This window comes from Belonocnema kinseyi, chromosome 6 (genome assembly GCF_010883055.1).
Source record: "Belonocnema kinseyi isolate 2016_QV_RU_SX_M_011 chromosome 6, B_treatae_v1, whole genome shotgun sequence".
Taxonomy (NCBI): Eukaryota; Metazoa; Arthropoda; class Insecta; order Hymenoptera; family Cynipidae; genus Belonocnema; species Belonocnema kinseyi.
In genome coordinates this window covers 85,802,357-85,822,129 of record NC_046662.1, presented here as the reverse complement: position 1 = coordinate 85,822,129, position 19,773 = coordinate 85,802,357, and the positions used below count along the sequence as shown (strand labels likewise).

Here is a 19,773-nt window from a genome sequence, read left to right as displayed (position 1 = left end):
AGCGGGGTTGAATCCACGGGAGGGGGAGAATTCCATTAGTGGGAAGAGCCGCCATCTTACGATGTGCCACTTGATTATGCGCCCGAGCATTTTTGTCGACAAACTGTGCATGAAAATATAAACATGTGGGTGCTGCCATGTTTTTTCGCGGGACATCAAAATATGGCGACCCCCCCCCATTGCATCAACTCCTCAATGGCATGCCTAGTCCCGTGTTTCCTATGTCCATGGTTATTATAATTGCATATTGTACATGTTTTAAGTGCAGAAAATACAGGATACGTAAAAAGAGGGTCTAATTTATTAGAAATTTAAAATTCTTGTCCCCAAAAACCTTTTTTCTGTGACAAATTAAAGAATTACTGCTTTTTACCGCGATTACCAGTAATTGCTGGTATGGTAAGGTATTACCAGAGATGAGGTGGCGGTCAGGCAAAGATATAAACGTAGATGCGGTGCGGGCTTAGTTACCCGCGATAAATATAGACGGCGCTTCCGGCGAAAATTGCCAGTTCCCATCTACCCACCGCTCCCCGGCTATCACACACATCGACAACAACCTCTCTCAGTAGGCCCCTCGAGGCACACTAATGGTTACTTAGCTCGGACAAGAACCATTTCGATTGAAAGTAAATTTAGTAAATTGCCAATTAAAACATTTTTACATTTATAAGTTATAACTTTGCAAAACATGTTTATTTTAATAAATACCACAAATAAAAGTCGATGAATAATTTATATTACGGTTTCATATATTTCCCAATATTTCTAAAATTATTACTTATAATTTTCATTCTATATATTGTCTGTATAAAGCTGTTTAATATTATTTATTTTTTATTTTTATTTTTATGGTTTGCAATTTCTTTGGATTTTTTTAGACTTTTATAAAAATATAATTATAATTCCAAGTGATATGAAAATTGCTCTTTCGGGTTTTAGATGTTAAGACGGCAGTTCCGAGCCAGATTACGTTGCGCATTGGCAAACAAAACTACACGAACAGAATTTCACTGTCATATTCATAAAAAATATCATGTTCCATCAAATATATTTTAAAATAAACTTTAAACTATTATAATTACTACAGCTTACTCGAAACATATATATAATTCAAATTATTTTTCATTTTTTTCAGAACTTTTAAATATATTTATAATGATTCCCATTTTGTCGTAAAATTTATGTAAAATTCTGCAAAAAAATGCCTCAAAATCTTACAGACTTATTTACAATCTTATAAATGTTTAAAAATGTTTGAAATATTTTCGACACTGTAAACTTCCCGAAATTATAAAATTCTGAAACCTGAAAATCCCGAATTTAAAAATTCTAGAATAATGACATTCTGGACAGTTTACAATATTATCGAATTTGAAAATTCCCGAATAATAAAACTCCAGGCCGAATGCTGTCTAATGATAAAATATACAAACTAAAAAATTCCCGATTTGCAGAAATTGAGAAAACAGTTTTGTGGTCAATATTATTTATTTATTACAAATACAATAATCAAATATTTTTATTATAGAAATTTTGTTTAATGTTTAATTTTGATAAATTATTGTTTTAATTTGAAATAACAATAATTGTATAAAAATGTGATACAAACATAAATTTAAAAACACGTAAGCTTCAATTGAATCAAACTTTACAGGATTCAATTCAGACTAATTTAACGCGACTTTTATTTTCATTTTTTTAAATAATAATTTTATTTTTGCGAGAGTTTTCTGTAGTATACAAAAATACAATGCACATTTTCAAACATCGTTTTTTATTCAAAAATCCATTTGTTCAATTATTGTTATTTTAAATTCTAACAATATTTTTTAGAAACTTTAAATATTAAAAAAGTTTTTTCTTTGGTATAAGTATTTTATTGTTCTATTAAAAAAAATATTTGTGATCAAGCTATTTTTTAATTGTTCAAATTAGGGACTTGTCTAGCCCAGATATTGTATAATTCGGAAATTTTCTGTCGGCAATTCTCAAATTCTGTAAGATTGTAAATTGTCGAGAATTTTTCAATTCTGAACTTTTATATTTCGACAATGTTATAATTTCGGAATTTTTACAGTGATGTGGGAATTTTATTTTTCGGAAAAAGCGACTGAAAAATCCCGAAAACTAAAATTCCCGACACTGTAAAATTCGTAAATTGAAAGATAACTAAAGAATAAAATTCCCGAAATTATAAAAGTCAAATTGGAGAATTCACGACAAATAAAATAAATAAAATTCCGGACAATAAGATATTACCGAAGTTGAAAAATCCCTAAAGAAAATGGCTGAAGTCTAAAATATCCGAACTAGAAAATTCATGAATTTGAACAATTAAAAAAATTGTTTATTAAATATTATTTATTTATTGAAAATACAATAATCGAAATATATTTCTGTATGAATAATTTTGTTTAAAAATGTGCATAGTATTTGAAAAAAATATTAAAAAGTTCTGAAATATCGAATTTTTTTTAAATAAAAAAATGATAAAAATCAATTTTGATATAAATTGTTGTTGAATTAAATCCTGCAAAGTTTGTTTCAATACTGTTCTTATGTAGGTACGAAGAAAATTTAGACAGAACATTTTTTTCTTTCAAAGCGCACGTGTTTTTAATGTGTTTTTTAATACAATTTTTATAAAATTATTAATCAAGTACCGGAGATTTCATTTTTTGGGATTTTTCGTTCATTCCTTTCGGGAATTCTTCAGCGGTGCCATATTTTTATACCTCCATTTAAAATTATGTAATTTTTCAAAATAAAAAGTCAACATTTTAAAACATTTTAAAATCATCAAAAGTATCAATTCTCTTTTAAATTATTTCAAATCTTTTTCAATTATTTTTAAAAAATTTCGGAACTTTTAAATGACTTTTAGACTGATTACTATTTTTCTTAACATTTTTGTAAAATCCTGTTCTTTAAGAATCAAAATAAAATACTTTTACCTAGGAAATACAGATAAAAAAATTAAACAATTATAATTGTAACATTCAAAGTTTAAATTTGTCACTCTGAAATTGTGACAATTCTTTTTCAAATTGTTTACTATTGAAATTTGTTTTTTTTATTAATTTCCAAACTAAATAGATTAAAAATGGAATATTTTATACTGAAATAATACTTCAATAAGATTTTGAAATTGAATAAAGGTGTTCATTTAAGAAGCTATTAATTCGAACGTTTACACTTGTGTCACTACTAAGGCTTTCGATTTGAATTAGTTCAAATTTTAACGTTAAAATATGTAAATTATATAATTTTGAACAGATCTAGAATCATCTTGTAAAATAAATCACTGTTAAATTTTTAATACTCGAACTGCAGTTCAATTTTCAAATTTACTTTCTTTTCCCGATTTGTCCCGGTTGCGAGTATAGCTCAATATTTAGAACAACTTTCATTTTTTTGAAATAGTAATTTTTCGGTTCTAACTTACGGGACAATCATTTTATTCTTTGAAAGATTTTTTACAAATATTGTTGATAATTTTTACATTCTCATCCAAAATGAGAAGGTAGTAGTTTTTTTAAAACGAAAAATGACTTTTTCGGATTTTATCAAATGTCGATGTTTTGAGGTCTTTCGAGTCAGTAAAACAAGTTTTTACGTCGGGGTCTGTTTGTCTGTCCGGCATCGTCGTTGTTGTCTATATACCGGATAACTTTCGAAGGACTGGTCGGATTGAATTGGACTTTGACCACTTTTTTTGATAAAACCAAACTTACCAAAGTTAAAGGATTTTCAAAATTCAAAAAACCAAACGAAAATGGACATTTGAAGAAAAAAAAGCTTGATATGGAAAAAAGTCAAGAGGCGAAAAACGCTACTTTTTTAAGGCCCCATGATTATTTTATCACATTCTCATCCATAATGAGAAGAGTTTTATGCGAAAAATAACTTCCGCGAATTTCATGAAATTTCGACGTTTTGAGGCTCCTTGAAAAACAAGTTTTTACGTCGGTATCTGTATGTCCCTCTAGCGTCTACATCGTCATTGTTATTGATGTTGTGGTTGGCTGTATATCGGATAACTTTCGAAAAAATAGTCGGATTGGATTGTGCTTTGACACACAGTTTTTTCATATGAAGAATTGTATGTAAAAATTGTACTATTTTTATTTTTATAACAAATATTTTTCTTCAATTAAATTGTTACAATAAAAGTGTTTCGAAGAGATTTTTTTAAAAATCTTTCGAGAAATAAAATCAGTATTTATAGGTCGACAAAGGTTTGTTTTCTTTACCAAATTTGGCTTTCGTCTAAATTTTTCTAGTTGTTTTTACTACAGTACAATTTACGTTTGCATCTCGGGCGAAGAAATCCATTCTATTGTTTGACCAATATTCTTTGTAAGTCAATATTTTTCATAGAAAATTATCCCGAGTGACCTTCAATTATAATTTTATAAACGTGAAAAAAGCACATTGCAATGTTTTCTATGAAAAACACAATCCCTGAGTGACAGAACAAAATCGGAAACAATAAGAGTCAATTTATTCATACTTTTTCATGTTTGAGATAGAATTATTTAATTTTAGAAGTTGTAAATTACAATCGTGAAAAATAAATAAAATTTTTTAATTAATTGATATTTAAAACAAAGAACATCTAAATGCAGCTGCAAACATTGAATTTGAAATGCGTTGAATTCAAGGTATATTTTAAAAAGAAAACTGAAAGCAGAGGATCGACTTTCAAAAAAACCTGAAGAAAGTGACTCGCTGGATTGCAAATGAACATGGAAAATGGTGTTGTGTAAATTATATTGGCATCTTAAAAGAGTATAAACAGTTCTTAAATTAGTTTTTAAATTTTCGGAAGTTTACCTTCTTTACATACGTAGATGTCAAAAAGCCTACCCAATTTTTTCAAATTTTAATCACTTATTTTCTAAGAGAAAATCACCCCCGTTTACCAGTGACTGAAACGGATTAGAAAAAAAATCGCCAAGACCCAAGAATAAAAATTGGATGTACAGCGAATTTTTAAATTTTTAATTGAGATTATCTTTAACTTTGTAATATCAAAAATTTCCATACACAATTTTTTTATTAATATTGTAGGGAAAAATCAACAAGATCGATTGCCGAAATTATAATTAGAGCAATTTTTCTGTAATTCTATGGGGACGGCTGAAATATCCCGAAAAATATAATTCCCGACTCAGTAAAACTCTCTGTCCCGAATAATAAAATTGCAAAACTAGTAAAATTCCTGAACAGTTTATACTATTAACGAATTTGAAGGAGGGAAAATCGCCATAGTGGAGTGAGAGGTTGCAGGTAGTTGTCAGCCCCTCAGATCCTCGGGAGACTTGGGACACGTGCGCCCCCACCAGCAGAAATATGAACCCCTACCACTTTAGGACTGACCGTACGGAAGTCGACATTAGCAAATAATTGTAAACGCATGTCAGCGATTGCTTGCTTTATGAAGATCGTGCGCCAAAAAGGACTCTAACTCCTGTAGACCTTAAGGAATCGACACGGACTACAAATTTATGTTTTTATTAGAAAATCGTCGCGTGTTACAAAACATTTGCGACCCCCTCCAATGCCACAGTGTGACGTTTGGACAGACCAGAGATTCTGAAAAAAAAACTCTAAACGAGAAATAGAATGCTAAAGAGGCAAGAAAGTCAAACATAATCGTGACGTCGTGTGCTTCAATACTCAATATTTCGCGAAATATTTGACTCGTTTTTGAATTCTATTTTATAGATTTTTATTTGGCAAATGGTACTGTTACAAGAAAATGTTATGTATTTCACTTTTTACGCGAACAATACACTTGAAAACCACTGGCGTAACTGAAAACGCAAATGCTTAAACATGTTTAAAGCGTGCGCATCGATAAAAGGCCGGGGCAGCGAATGGACATCGCTTAACAAAAATCATCCGACGATTTACGGTGGAGGTGGGGGCCACTTCAGGCTTGAAATACTCGAATTATTTAGTTTCGTGACCCTTGAAATAGACAAGAGTACATTGTAAAATAATATAATATAACTAGCGTAAACTCGCGGCTCCACCCGCATGTGGGAGTTGTGGGGGCGGAAGCAAAGTCGACAATGAGTTGATAAATAAAAAAATGCCTATAATCTGCCTAGGGACATGTTCTATTACTGTACAGATTTTGACGACTTATCGTGCAGCAGTTTATATGTGATAAGAACATAATATATATTATAATTATTTGAATTGTTTATTTTGGAATGGAAGCTTCTAATGTGTCCCCAAAGGCTTTAATTTTCCTTGAACCTTCTTCCCTATTCCTTTTTCACACAGCCCACACATTTACTTGGTGGTGGGAGGGGGACCTACAGTTTAAGGTTGGTTCCGAACCACCAAGAGCAACAGCTTTAAGGGCATGTGATACTCACAGTTTCCCCGGCTTTTTCCCACAAAAATGAAAATTTTTAAAAACTGAATTCGGAGATGCTATAAAATATCATAACGGACGTCGCCGGACTCTGTTTTGAGAGATAATAACGAAAAAATGTATCGTGCCAACAAAAAATTTTAGGCATATGCATTATTTTGAGGTTAAGTCGTTTTTCATCTCTGCCTTTCCGATAATCTGGAAATTATTTATGAAATAAACTTTTTTGATTGCTTGCAAACACGGTTAGTTCCGGGTGATTAGTTGGTATGTTTTATTTGTAAGTCCAAAGTTTTCGTCCAAAAATATTGTGTAAATTGGAATTAACGCTCCTTGTTAGTATTATAAAAACTTTTTTGATAAAAAAGCACAAAATAAGTGTGCGTGGACGTCCGTTAGCATGTTCGCTATCATTTCCCAGATTTTGAACGCAAAATATTTCTTAACCTAGGAAAAAAGCCGGGGAATCTAACACTGAAAAAATCGATACTATTTCCTAAGCGCTATGCAAATTAATCACATTTTGCTAAATTAAAACTTTTTTAAATTGACCTACAAAAAAAGTGTTTGAGGACGTCTGTTAGCATGTTCGCTATCATTTCCCAAATTTTTAAGACAAAATATTTATTATTCTAGAAAAAAGCCCGGGGAACCTAAAACTGGTAAAATCGACAATTTTCTAAGTATCACATGCCTTTAAGTACTTAGAGAAAACCTTTTTCTATAGAGGTACCGGTCCCACGACTCCGGAGATGAACAACCCCTTGCTAGGCTAGAGTTTATTACCGCATATGCCGCCGAGACTCTTCCAGAGTGCGAGGCGGGAATCGAACCCGCATGCTGGCGGAGTGAGTCCAGAGCCTACGCCTTAGCCCCCACGACCATCATCCTACTCCTGAATTGTTTATTTTATTATATAATAAATAGTTCTATACGTACGTAATACACTTTTTCAATCATGATTATCCATTGTACTTAAGAATAGATAAAATGATACATTTACTTATAGTTTTTGGTAATTAGCACACCTTAGGGCATATTAATTTTGTTAATGTGAAAAATTAAGATTATATTATTTTTTCATGCGAAAGGTATATAATGGGGCTCTTCTACCTCTGTAAACGGGGATAAAAGCAGCAGTTTTCAGACTAATGTGACGTCAGAGGTACAGGGAGAGGGGAGAGGGGCGGTTCGCTGTATCGATGCTAGTGAACCTGATTAAATGGGTGTACTTGATTGAAGTTAATATAAATGTCAATGATGATCAATGTTTATAATAAAGTAACTGAAACGTTCCTTAACCGATAAATTGCCATACAATATCAGAAGTTTCCATAATTACCAAAAATTACCATAATTATCAAAAAAATTTCCGCAGACAAAAAATCTTTATTTTCACAAAACATTACTTGAGCAAGTCCGCAAGTTTGGGAATATGCAATCGGGTGAAATAGCCCTTGTGAACATAGAGTAAAGTCTTTTTCATACATAATACATCTGGCAAAGGTATTATAATTAGGGTTTGAACGGCTGTAATTTACGTCGAGAACATTGAGAACTTACTGGTAAGTCCTCGAGCAATTTCTGGAAACTTATCGTTTTATTTGTAAGTTTTATTTTTATATATGTAACATTTACTACAATTCAAAATTTAAGTAAAATTTAGTTAAATTTAGAAACTAAATAAAGTTTGCGTAAATTAAATTAATTAAAAAAATTAATAAATCATAAAAATTAATTAATAATATAATGACGGTCACGAGACCGTGATACTTTAAAATGAGATAAATACAACTATAAATTTATAGAAGAAAGTAAAATTACAAGCAATGCACCTATACACCCGGTGTAAAGTTTATTAATTAAAATAAATAAACAAAACTACAAGCTTATTAATCCACGCATCCGGGGGATACCTGATTTATTTAAATTAATAAATAAAACAATAACTTCAACCCACATACCTAGGGGATCTTTAATTTATTTAAATATATTGAAAATTAAAAGAAAAAAAATACAATTCCACATAATTTTCCACTTAATTAAATAAATAAAAAACCAAAAACTTCAATCCCTATACCCGAGAGGATCTTCACTTCAATTCAATAAATTAGAAAATTAAACTAAGTAACACACACACTTTATGCATGATATTTTATTTGGCGAAATTATTAATAAATAAATCAAAAATATAAGTACGTTTCGAGGTTAGCTGCATTTTTCATAACTCGCACACCAAATTGAAAAATATTTTCTTGAACTACTTGTATATTTAATAACAAAAAAGTATTAACAACTATTTACCTGACGATTCTGCTTTACCTAATTGCATAAAATTCTTTTTAAAAAATCCTGATGCATACTGTACACTATTTATATCACGCATGTGTACTATACATTACGCGCCTCCGCTACTAAACTATACTGAGTATATCATCTATGTATTCAGAGGAAGTACAAGAAAAATGGCGGAGCCAATCAGCGAGAACTACACTAGTTTGCCACGCTGTCCCTGGACCATCTGTACACAAACTTGCCTGTCCAGCTAGCTACCGGTATAAGGTGGAACTAATCTCATGCCGTATCTAGGACCTTAATATTATCTTTGATAATATCATGAAGAATAGATATAAGGAGCCCAAAGTCCTGTACATTGACTCCACCAAAAAACGAGCATTTTTCTGTCGGATGTAGAATAACGCATCGAAATGCTAGATCTTCTCGAGCGCGACGCTAGTTTAGCACGGGTATGGATGGCTGCTGTCATGGTTTCGTGTAAATATAACCTCAAGGCTCAAAGAAAAATACAAAATTCGTAAATCGTTGAATTAATTTCTTTGAACCATGCTAAGATTATTGGAATATGAAAACTGCTACATTTAAGTAAAAGTTTGGCACCAGTTCAGTGATGCGTAGGCATACAAGATTTAATACTGGTAAGTCATATACTTATTTTTCATATCACCATATAATGTAACTTACCTCGTCCATTGCAGGATCATAACGATTAAATCATTCGCGATTAACCAAATTCTTACAATCTTTTTTCATATAATTGATAATTGATATATTTAAATCAAATATCACAATTCTTAATATACAATGCAAGCTGTGTCAATGTCAACGATGTAAACATAGGCAGCTACCATTTTATCCCCGTGCCACATTAGCGCCATACACGGGAACGGGAAGTTCTGTAACCATGCCCATACGACAAAAATTTGCTCATTTTCGGTTACACTACTTTGGGCTCCTAATGTCTATTCTCCATGAATAATATGTTTAATAACTTGATAGCTCTGCTTGACACATGCGCAGTTCACCAATGTTTTCATGTAAACATTGCGAACTTTGAGAAAGCTTTCGTACAACTCTAGAACTCTATGCAAAAACATAACCCTAACCACCTTAACTGTCAACATTAAATTCCGGTGCCTAAAAGTCTTCTTATGGTTTTGTGGACCCTGTCAGATATGACGGAATAACGTAATGTACAAAGATTAATTGCTTGTAAGTATTTGGTTCCATATTGTTCCACATGTATTTTCATCAAAAATAATTTGCTCATGTATGAATACATATTTCATTAGATAAGTATGAATTCCATTTTACAAAATAATCAAAATTTTAATATTGCTACATTTTAGAACTGTTTTTGCACGTATATTTGTTTAATCATTATACCAAGGTGTATGACACGACTATCATGATTATAATTCCTAACGTAACTCAGGGGAAAATGCGAAACTGCAGCGTTGATGGCCTTTCGCCCAGTTATCTTGTTTCATTTAAATAAAATATCAGATACAGATGTCATGAAGTTTTTCGATTATATTCACATTTATAAAATATTAAAACAATTTAAACATCCGTTTAATTAATTACTCAAATTCTAAGTGTACACTAGTTTGCAAGATCGCATGTTGGTGTAAAATATTGCATGACATTGCATAAGATTCCATATGAAAATCATTATAGAATGTAATTATATAGAAAACAATAATAGGATAATCAGAAACAGCAAAAATATGATCTGTAAATTCTCTTGAACCTTGACCTTGCAGATTCAATCAATTATTCAATCTTGTGATCTTCCTTGAAATACCTTAGAATCTTTAGAATCGCTAGAAATCTCTTTGAAATTTTATTTATTTTCTAAAGTTCACTATAGAAATCCCTTGGAATGTTTCGAAATTATTTAAAGTTAATGCAAATATTTTTAAATCACTTGAAAACTAATGAAATATTTTTTAATTAGTTCAAACTTTTTGAAATCCTATACAACTATGTTAAAAACCTTTTAATCCGTAGAAGGCCCCCGAAATGTATTAAAATCTGTTTGAATCCCTTAAAACCTTCTTTTATGTTTGGAAATTTGTCTAATTCCGTGAAATCATTCAAATCATGTTGACTGCTACACTTCAAACGCATCGCCTGTAAGTAGCAGTCAACAGGCGTTATACGTCTTATATTTTTTTAAACTTCTTACCGTTGCAAAAAAAAATTACTGCGATTATTCCGTGACCTTCTATATGGAATTTTAAGGTAGAATCGAAATTTCAACAATTTAAAAGTATTGTAAAAAATGCAAATATAATTTCTCGTAGTTTCATTAAAAGAAAGGAAAGAAAAACAATTATTTGGTATAATTGTAATTAAAAGTTTTATTTTTCTTTTATTATAAAAATATTTTAACCCGTATTTTTTAGCACAATTCAGCCCCATGCATCGCCCCCACTCTTCTGTTTTCTTACGATCCGGAGGGGAATTGTCGGTTAAACTAATCCAACAGATGGCGCCACAAAAAGTAGTTCTGTCTTTTTCATTGAATTGCATTAAAAAAAAGCAAAAATAATTAAAAACTTGATGCTGTTTGCAAATAAACGAAAAAAATATATGAAAAAATAAGAGTAACTATTACTAATTATTAAAAAAAAGAAAAAGTCATGAAAACATGTAGTTTAATATGAATAAAATTTAATTTTGAGATACGTTTTGAAAGCAGTTCGAACTTTATGTTTTTGTGATTTATTTTGCTCATATTATTGATTTTATTATTTGTTAAAACTTAAAAAAAAATTATTAATGTACCCAATGAAAAAATTAATAATATTAAAGACCTCAATGACAAAAATATCTAAAACATATACATGATCAGAAGAATTAATAAAAAATATATGACGTATATTAAATATAAATATAATAATAATTAAAATAATTAAATATGTATATATAATGTATATATTTCTTTAAATTGAACCGAACATCATATATACTATTTATTCATTTTACTCATTTACTTGTTGCTTAATCTTGAAAGCTTTTTTCTCGCTGCATTCAACCCCTAATAATTTTATTTTACCTTTTTTATTTAAAGGAAATTTGGATTAAATAGTTAATTATATTATTGCAAACCTTATTTCTAAAATGAACAGACTATAAGCTATTAAACTCAATAAACAAACGTACCGTACTCATGACGCACTGTAGGTAGAAATTCACTTTTTTCGTTCAGCATGACGCGCCGAACTTTTGTCTTCTCTATTTATTTATTAATTTGTTTATCATTCCATTTATTTGTTACAAACAAATTTGATGAACAAATTAACAAACAGTCTTATTATCGGTAAAATTTTTTTGTTGCTAAAAGGGCTTCACATTAATGTACGAATGATATTTAATAACAAAAATAATTTAAAAGTTTATAATAACTATTGTTATAAACAATTCTTGTTGCAAAATATTAGAATTTGAGATTTTTCAAATTATTATTTTCTTCAAGCGCTAGGAAGACTTCAGGTATTGCTTAAAACAATAAATATTTTATAATATTGGATAAAATATAACTATTGAAATGTTTGTAAACACATTAGATAAACAAATTCAAAATTTTGATCCTTGCGCAGAGAAATTTTTCTTACACTGGAAATGTTTTAAGCTGTTGGACGCGTAACTGCTAGTCACAAAAATAATTAAGAAGTTAACAATAACCATTGTTATAAATAATTCTCGTAATAAAAATATTCAAATTTAAGGTTTTATAAAAATTTTCTTTTCTTTAATCGCTACATTGGCTACGGATATTGCTAAAAAAATTTATCTTTGATCATATTCAGTGGAATATAACAACTTACATGTTTATAAACAATTTATATAAAAAATGTCCTAATGTTGGAAGCATCACTCGGAAAAAGTTGGGTTTTCAATCGTAATAAATTGGAAATGAATCATAACACTGCATGCTAAGATCCACTCAATACAAAGTCTTTTGACAATAAACCACCGATTTGGCCATCAAAGAAAATTTAAATTTAATAAACCCTTAAGTTTAAATATTTTGTCACATTAATTGTTAACGACAGTGGTTATTGTTAACTTTTCTAATATTTTTGTGACTGACAGTCATTCGTCGAATAGCTTAAAACATTTTCAGTGCAAGAAAAATTTTCTATGCAAAAGACCCAACATTTTAAATTTGTTTATCTAATTTGCTTACAAAAATTTAAATTGTTATATTTTATCAAATATTATTAAATATTTATTATTTTAAGGAATACCTAAAGTCGTTCTGGCCATTGAAGGAAATTATAATTTGAAAAATCTCAAATTCTAATATTTTGCCACAAAAATTGTTTATCACAGTAGTTATTATAAACTTTTAAATTATTTTTGTTATTAAATGTCATTCCTACATTAATGGGAAGCACTTTTAGCAAACAAAATTTTTTTCACCGATAATAAGACTTTGTTCATACTTTGACTGGAAAAATTATTATTAAAAAAATGAGGAGACAACATTTCGGAGAGTCAAGATCTATAGAATTTAGTAATCTTTAATTTAAAACAGAAAAATTCAAAATAGCAAGAAAATTGAAGGATGTGGACATTTTTGAATGCAAAAAGTGCATTTCCTCCAACTGTGCGTCATGAGTACAGTACGTTTGTTTATAGGTTTTAATAGTTTATAGTCTGTTTATTTTAGAAAAGAGGTTTGCAATAATATAATTAACTATTTAATTCAAAAACTCCTTTAAATTAAAATTTTTAAATAAAATTATTAGGAGCTGAATGCAACGAGAAAAAAGCTTTCAAGATTAAGCAACAAATAAATGATTTAACTGTATAAATGTATATATGATGTTTGGTTCAATTCAAATAAATATATACATTATATTAAATAATAACAAATCCATTTTCTCATTTATCATTCGTGTCATTGACTTTTCATCAAATGATTCCCTCAAATATTTTAATTATAATTACCACTACTTTATAAAAATATTTCCTTTAAAACTTGAATTGTTAAGATTTTAAAGATACAAAGATTCTTTACTTTGCAACTTAAGTTGTAGTCTTACATATTTTAATTATTATTATATTTATATTTCTGATCATGTATACGTTTTAAATATTTTTGTCATTGAGATCTTAAATATTATTAATTTTTTCATTCGCTACATTAATAATTTCAACAATAAATAATTTTGTTTAACTAGAACAAATAATAAAATCAATAATATCAGCAAAATAAATCATAGAAATATGAAGTTCAAACTGCTTTCAAAATGTATCTCAAAATTAAATTTTATTCATTTTAAACTACATATTTTCATGAATTTTTCTTTTTTGAAATAATTAGTAAGAGTCACTCTTATTTTTTCGTACATTTTTGTTTATTTGCAAACAGCATCAAGTTTTTAATTATTTTTGCCTTTTCTTAATACAAGTCAATGAAAAAGACAGATTTACTTTTTGTGGCGCCATCTGTTGGATTAGTTTGACCGACATTTCCCCTCCGAATCGTAAGAAAACTACTATTGCATACACATGCACGGTCGAGGCAGGGGGCTGGTAAAATTTCTAAAAACGTTTTGAGACCTACTGAGTTAGAAAAAACGATTTTTACGAAGGTGTTTGTCTGTCTGTAGTCTGTATTCTGTAGGCACGATAACTTTCGAAAAATTGATCAGATTGGATTTTGCTTTGGCACACTTTTTTAAGGCCTAAAAAGAAAGAACAAGTTTGTGAACCAGCTATTTTGGATCAAAATTCAAAAAGTGAGCACGTTTTCAAAAATTTTAAGTCTACATTTTTTCAAGATTTCAAAATTCTATGAACGGTTATTCATAGTACTCAGAATCCCAAACAATTTATCCTAATAACTTTGTTCTATAAAAAGAAAATCATTAGAGTTAGAGCATTTTCAAAATACAAAAGAACAAACTAAAATGAACATTTGAAGCCAAACAACGCATGCTATGAAAAAAATTCAAGAGAAGAAAAGCGTTGATTTTTGAAAACCCTACAAGATCGTCATAACAACTTTTTTGATTTGGTCGAAAAGTTGAAAATTCAAAATTTGATCGTACCTCAACTTTTTGAAACCACATTTTTTCAAGATTTCTACATTCTATCTACGGTTATTCATGGTACTCAGAAACCCAAACAATTTATCCCAATGACTTTTTTCTATAAAAAAAAAATTATCAGAGTTAAAGCATTTTCAAAATAAAAAAAAAACAACTAAAATGAACATCTTAAGCCAAACAATGCATGATATGAAAAAAAGTCAAAAGAAGAGAAGCGTTGATTTTTGAAAGACCTACAAGATGGTCATAACAAATTTTTTAATTTGGTCGAAAAGTTGAAAATTCAAAATTTGATCGTACCTTAACTTTTTGAAACCAAATTTTTTCAGGATTTCAAAATTTTATGAATGGTTATTTATCCAAAAACTTAAACAATTTATCTTAATGACTTTTTCTGTAGAAAGTAAATTATCAGAGCTAGAGCATTTTCAAAATCCAAAAAAAAGCTAAAATGAACATTTTAAGCCAAACAACGCATGATATGAGAAAACGTCAGGAGCAGAAAAACGTTGATTTTTGAAAGCCCTACAAGATTATCATATCAACTTTTCTCATTTGGGCGAAAAGTTGAAAATTCAAAATTTCTTTATAGCAACAATCTTTAAAACCACATTTTTTCAAGATTTTAAAATTCTGTGTGCTGTTATTTATAGTACTCAGAAATTCAAACAATTTATTCTTATGACTTTTTTATATTAAATGAAAATTACCAGAATTAGAGCATTTTTAATATCCAAAAAAACAAACTAAAATTAAAATTTTAAGCCAAACAACGCATGATATGAACAAAAGTCAAGAGAAAAAAAACGTTAATTTTGTCATGACCTACAAAATTATCATAACAAATTTTTTGATTTGGTCGAAAATTTAGAATTTTATCGTATGAAAAATAATGAAAAATCCAAAAAGGCCGTTTTTTGGTCAAACTATGGAAGATACGAAAAAATTGAATAAACTAAAATTACACGCCCTAAAAAGATCTACAAATCTTTTAACAGTCACTTTTCGATAGGACGCGTAGTTTTTGTTTTTAGTCGTGAAAAAGAATATTAAAAATTAAAAATTACAAAAAATTAAATTTTTGGACTAACGACATAAGCTACAAAAAAGAACTTGTTTATCTAAAAAAAGGCTACAAATGTTTATTATTACTGTTTTATAGGATGTGCTGTTTTTGTTTATCCGTACATGAATCAAACTAAAAAGATTAATTTTTTGACAAACAACGCAAGCTATGAAAAAAATAAATAGACTCATTCAAGTTGTTCATGAATAATTTTTTAGTGAACACTTGGTTTTTTCTTTAATCGTAAGAAATAAACTTTAAAATAAAAAAATTAAATTATTTTAATACATTTTTTAAATAAATATTATTTGTAAAACGACACAAGGTATGCACTAAAATTAAAAGACTCAAGTTGTTCACCCAAGAAGATCTATAAATTTGTCATTAATCATTTTTAAATAGGACGAGGAGATTTTCTTTTAATCGTAAAAAATAAGATCGAAAATAAAAAAATTTAGTTTTTAGAATAAATTTTTGGAAAAAGGACACGAAAGACGAAACACATTTTTAAAAAAAGTTTCTTTAACCTTGACGCTCTTCTTCTTTAACGCACTGTGTGCGTGGCTAGCAAGTTTGAACGCGCCTGTGGCGCGCGATTATTGATCCTCTTTTGTCGAACCTCCTTCAGCTTTAACGAACACATTCTCATTATGTATCTCGTACTTCGCATTCGATTTTGTCGAAAGTGCAAACTTTTTTACATTATTACATTCTCATCAGAGAAGGTATTAGATTTGTGTAAAATTTGACCCCCGCAGTTTTTGTCAAATGTCCACGTTTTGAGGCCCCCTGAATCCGAAAAACAAGTTTTTACGAATGTGTCTATGTCTGTATGTATGTATGTCTGTCTCTCTGTGAACACGATAACTTTTGAAAAAAGTAAGCTATTAGATTGCCCTTTGATAAACTCGTTTAGTGTCCTAAACTAAAGATCAAGTTCGTTAGCCAGCCATTTTGGATGAAAATTCAAAAAGTGGTCACATTTTGAATATTTTCGAGACCACTTTTTTAAAAATTCTAAAATTCTCTGTATGGTTATTCATAGTATTCAAAAAATTTAACAATTTATCCTAATGACTTTTTTCGAAAAATCAAAAATTACTAGAGTTATAGCATTTTCAAAATCCAAAAGAAACTAAAATGAACAATTTAGGCGCTAAACAACGCATAATACGAGAAAAAGTCTGGGCAAGAAAAACTTTTTTTTTGAAAGCCCTTCAAGATTATGATAACAACATTGTTAATTTGGTCAAAAAGTTAAAAATTCCAAACTTGATCGTATAAAAAAATTTCGAAACCACATTTTTTCAAGATTTAAAAATTCTATGTACGGTCTTTCATAGTAAACAGAAAATCAAACAATTTTTCCGTATGACTTTTTTCTATAAAAAGAAAATGATCAGAGTTAGAGCATTTTCAAAATACAAAAAAAAAAAACTGAAATGAACATTTTAAGCCAAACAACTCATGATATGAAAAAAGGCCAAGACAAGAAAAACTTTGCTTTTTGAAAGCCCTACAGGATTACGATAACAACTTTTTTAATTTGGTCGAAAAGTTAAACATTACAAATTTGATCGTACCAAAAATAATGAAAAATTCCATTTTTTGGTCAAACTATGCAAGGTACGAAAAAAATGAAAAAGCTCAAATTGCGCGACCTGCATAGAACTACAAATTTATAATGAATCACTTTTCGACATAAGCTACGAAAAAAATGAGACAAAAATTGTTCATACAAAAAAGAGCTATAATTTTTGATAGGACACGTAGTTTTTGCTTCAGTCGTGAAAAATATCATTCAAAATAAAAATATTAAATTTGTTTCAGAAAAATGACACAAGGTATGGACTTAAATTACCAGACAAAAGTTGTTCGCCTAAAAAGATCTATAAAATTATTATTAATCATTTTTCGATTGGACGAGTAGATCTTCTTTTAATCGTAAAACATAAGATAAAAAATGCAAAAATGAACTTTTTGCAAAAAGCACAGAAAAGACAAAATGGGACATAGGCTACTATATAGGACCCTATATAGGTTCCTGTATTAGACCCTATGCAGATGCGCAGTAGTTTTTATTTAATCGTCAAAAACAACATTAAAAATAAAAATTAGTATGATTCATTTTTTATGCATATTATGAATTGTAATGATATACATTTATTGATATGATACATGTTTCAGAGCAGCTTAGAATACAATTTAAAGCAAAATAAGAAACAAATACAAAAATAATCATGATAAATAAAATTTGCTTTTTATTTTGCAATTTTTTAATAAGTAATCCCAGGCAGAATTACATGAAAAATGTATTATAATTGATATAAAAGTGTGTAGTATTTGAGTTCCCCGCCTTTTTGGGCCTGCTCAGTGTGTGGCGCGGTTCAGCGGAGAGTCTAGGAACTATTACCGATAGACAGGAGAGCGTGTGTGAGCGTGCATCGAGAGTTCAGTTCGAAGCTGGTCTGCGATCCGACACTGTTTTAAAATCTTTATACCGAACGCGATATGTATTAACTGTTGTTCATAAAATAAACGTGACTCATGTTTACCATAAACCTGGTTGACTTTATTTTTATCTCTACAATTGGGGGCTCATCCGGGATAAAAGAATTCAATCGCGAGTTTGTTGTGAAAAGACGAAGTGCAGTGGAATTTGTGCAGCAAAATGTCGAAGTTTGAGGAGCAGATGGCTCAGCTGGATAAATTGAGTGTACAAGAGTTTAAAACCAAATTAAGTGAGTTCGGACGTTCGGTGTCGGGTGCCAAGGCAGTGTTAAGAGATCGGCTTCGAAAAGCTCTGACGCAAGATGTGAAAAAAGAGGATGACGAAGATATATCGAATAAAGATGCCACATCTTCGGAGGACGATGAAGATGATGTGGAAGACGAAGTCGATATCAATTCCCTAAAGGTGAAAGAGCTGAAATTCAGGTTACGACGCTTGGGCCTGAAAACGACGGGAAGCAAGGCGGAGTTGAAAGACCGACTATCGGCAGCATGGCAAGATGGCGGCGAAGACGACGAAGGAGGCGAAAACAACGAGGATGACGAGAACCTAGACGACAAGCACGATGATCCAGAGACACTCTTTGATGGAATCAGGGTGACACTACGGACTCGAAATGACGAAAACAGCGGAGAGCTGGGACGGCAAAGTGAGACGGGGCGCAGATGTCAGCCTGAGAGAACACAAAGAACAGATGACGCAACTATTGGAGAAAATCGAAGTTCTCGAGTTTGTCCGCTGCCTGTTGACAGACGATCAACACAGAATTTAATGATAACATTTAAAGATGTAGAGGGAACGCTGGACATGTTTAGTGGAGATGACGGACGAAATGTAAAGCGTTGGATAGAGGAGTTTGAGGAGACGGCCCTGATTTGCGACTGGGGCGACATGCATAAAGCCATTTATGCCAGACGATTGCTACGGGGCTCTGCGAAATCATTTGTCGGCTATGAAGACTGCAAGCATTCTTGGGATGCCATGATGGGGGCACTGGTACGTGAATTCAGCCCGAAGATTAGTAGCTACGATGTTCATCGGAGGTTGGAGCAACGGCGAAAGAAGAGCAATGAGACCTATCACGAGTATTGTTATCGTATGATGGAGATTGGAGCCCAGGTCGACATAGAACAAAGCGCGGTAATCCAATATATTATAGAAGGTATTGAAGGTGATGAGATGAGTAAAATGCTTTTGTTTGGAGCAACCAATATTCGTGAGCTCAAGGTAAAGCTAGATATGTACGAAAAAATGAAAAGTAAGTCTAAGACAGGTAGTAAAACGGAAGGTGTACAAAAGAAAACACCGAATAAAAGTGCAGATGTAAATAAAGTCGAAAAATGTTTTAACTGCGGTACGAAAGGGCACATAAGTAAAGAATGTCCGTCGAAAAGTCAGGGCCCTAAATGTTTTAAATGTTACGAATATGGGC

The 19,773-nt window shown here is 30.3% G+C and overlaps 1 protein-coding gene across 2 annotated transcripts in view; it reads left to right on the top strand.

Annotated features, from left to right (window-relative positions):
* The first annotated feature begins 9,244 nt into the window (after nt 1-9,244).
* The window catches only part of LOC117174443 (retinal-specific phospholipid-transporting ATPase ABCA4-like), a 52,917-nt gene continuing 42,388 nt past the window's right edge, over nt 9,245-19,773 (top strand). Inside the window, exon 1 of one of the 2 annotated variants that reach the window (XM_033363570.1) lies at nt 9,245-9,330. In XM_033363570.1, the coding sequence (XP_033219461.1) occupies nt 9,303-9,330 (28 nt within the window). In that variant the 5' untranslated portion in view covers nt 9,245-9,302. Of the gene's footprint in view, nt 9,331-9,712; nt 9,905-19,773 lie in introns of those variants that run through there. The other variant, XM_033363571.1, reaches the window with a different exon arrangement.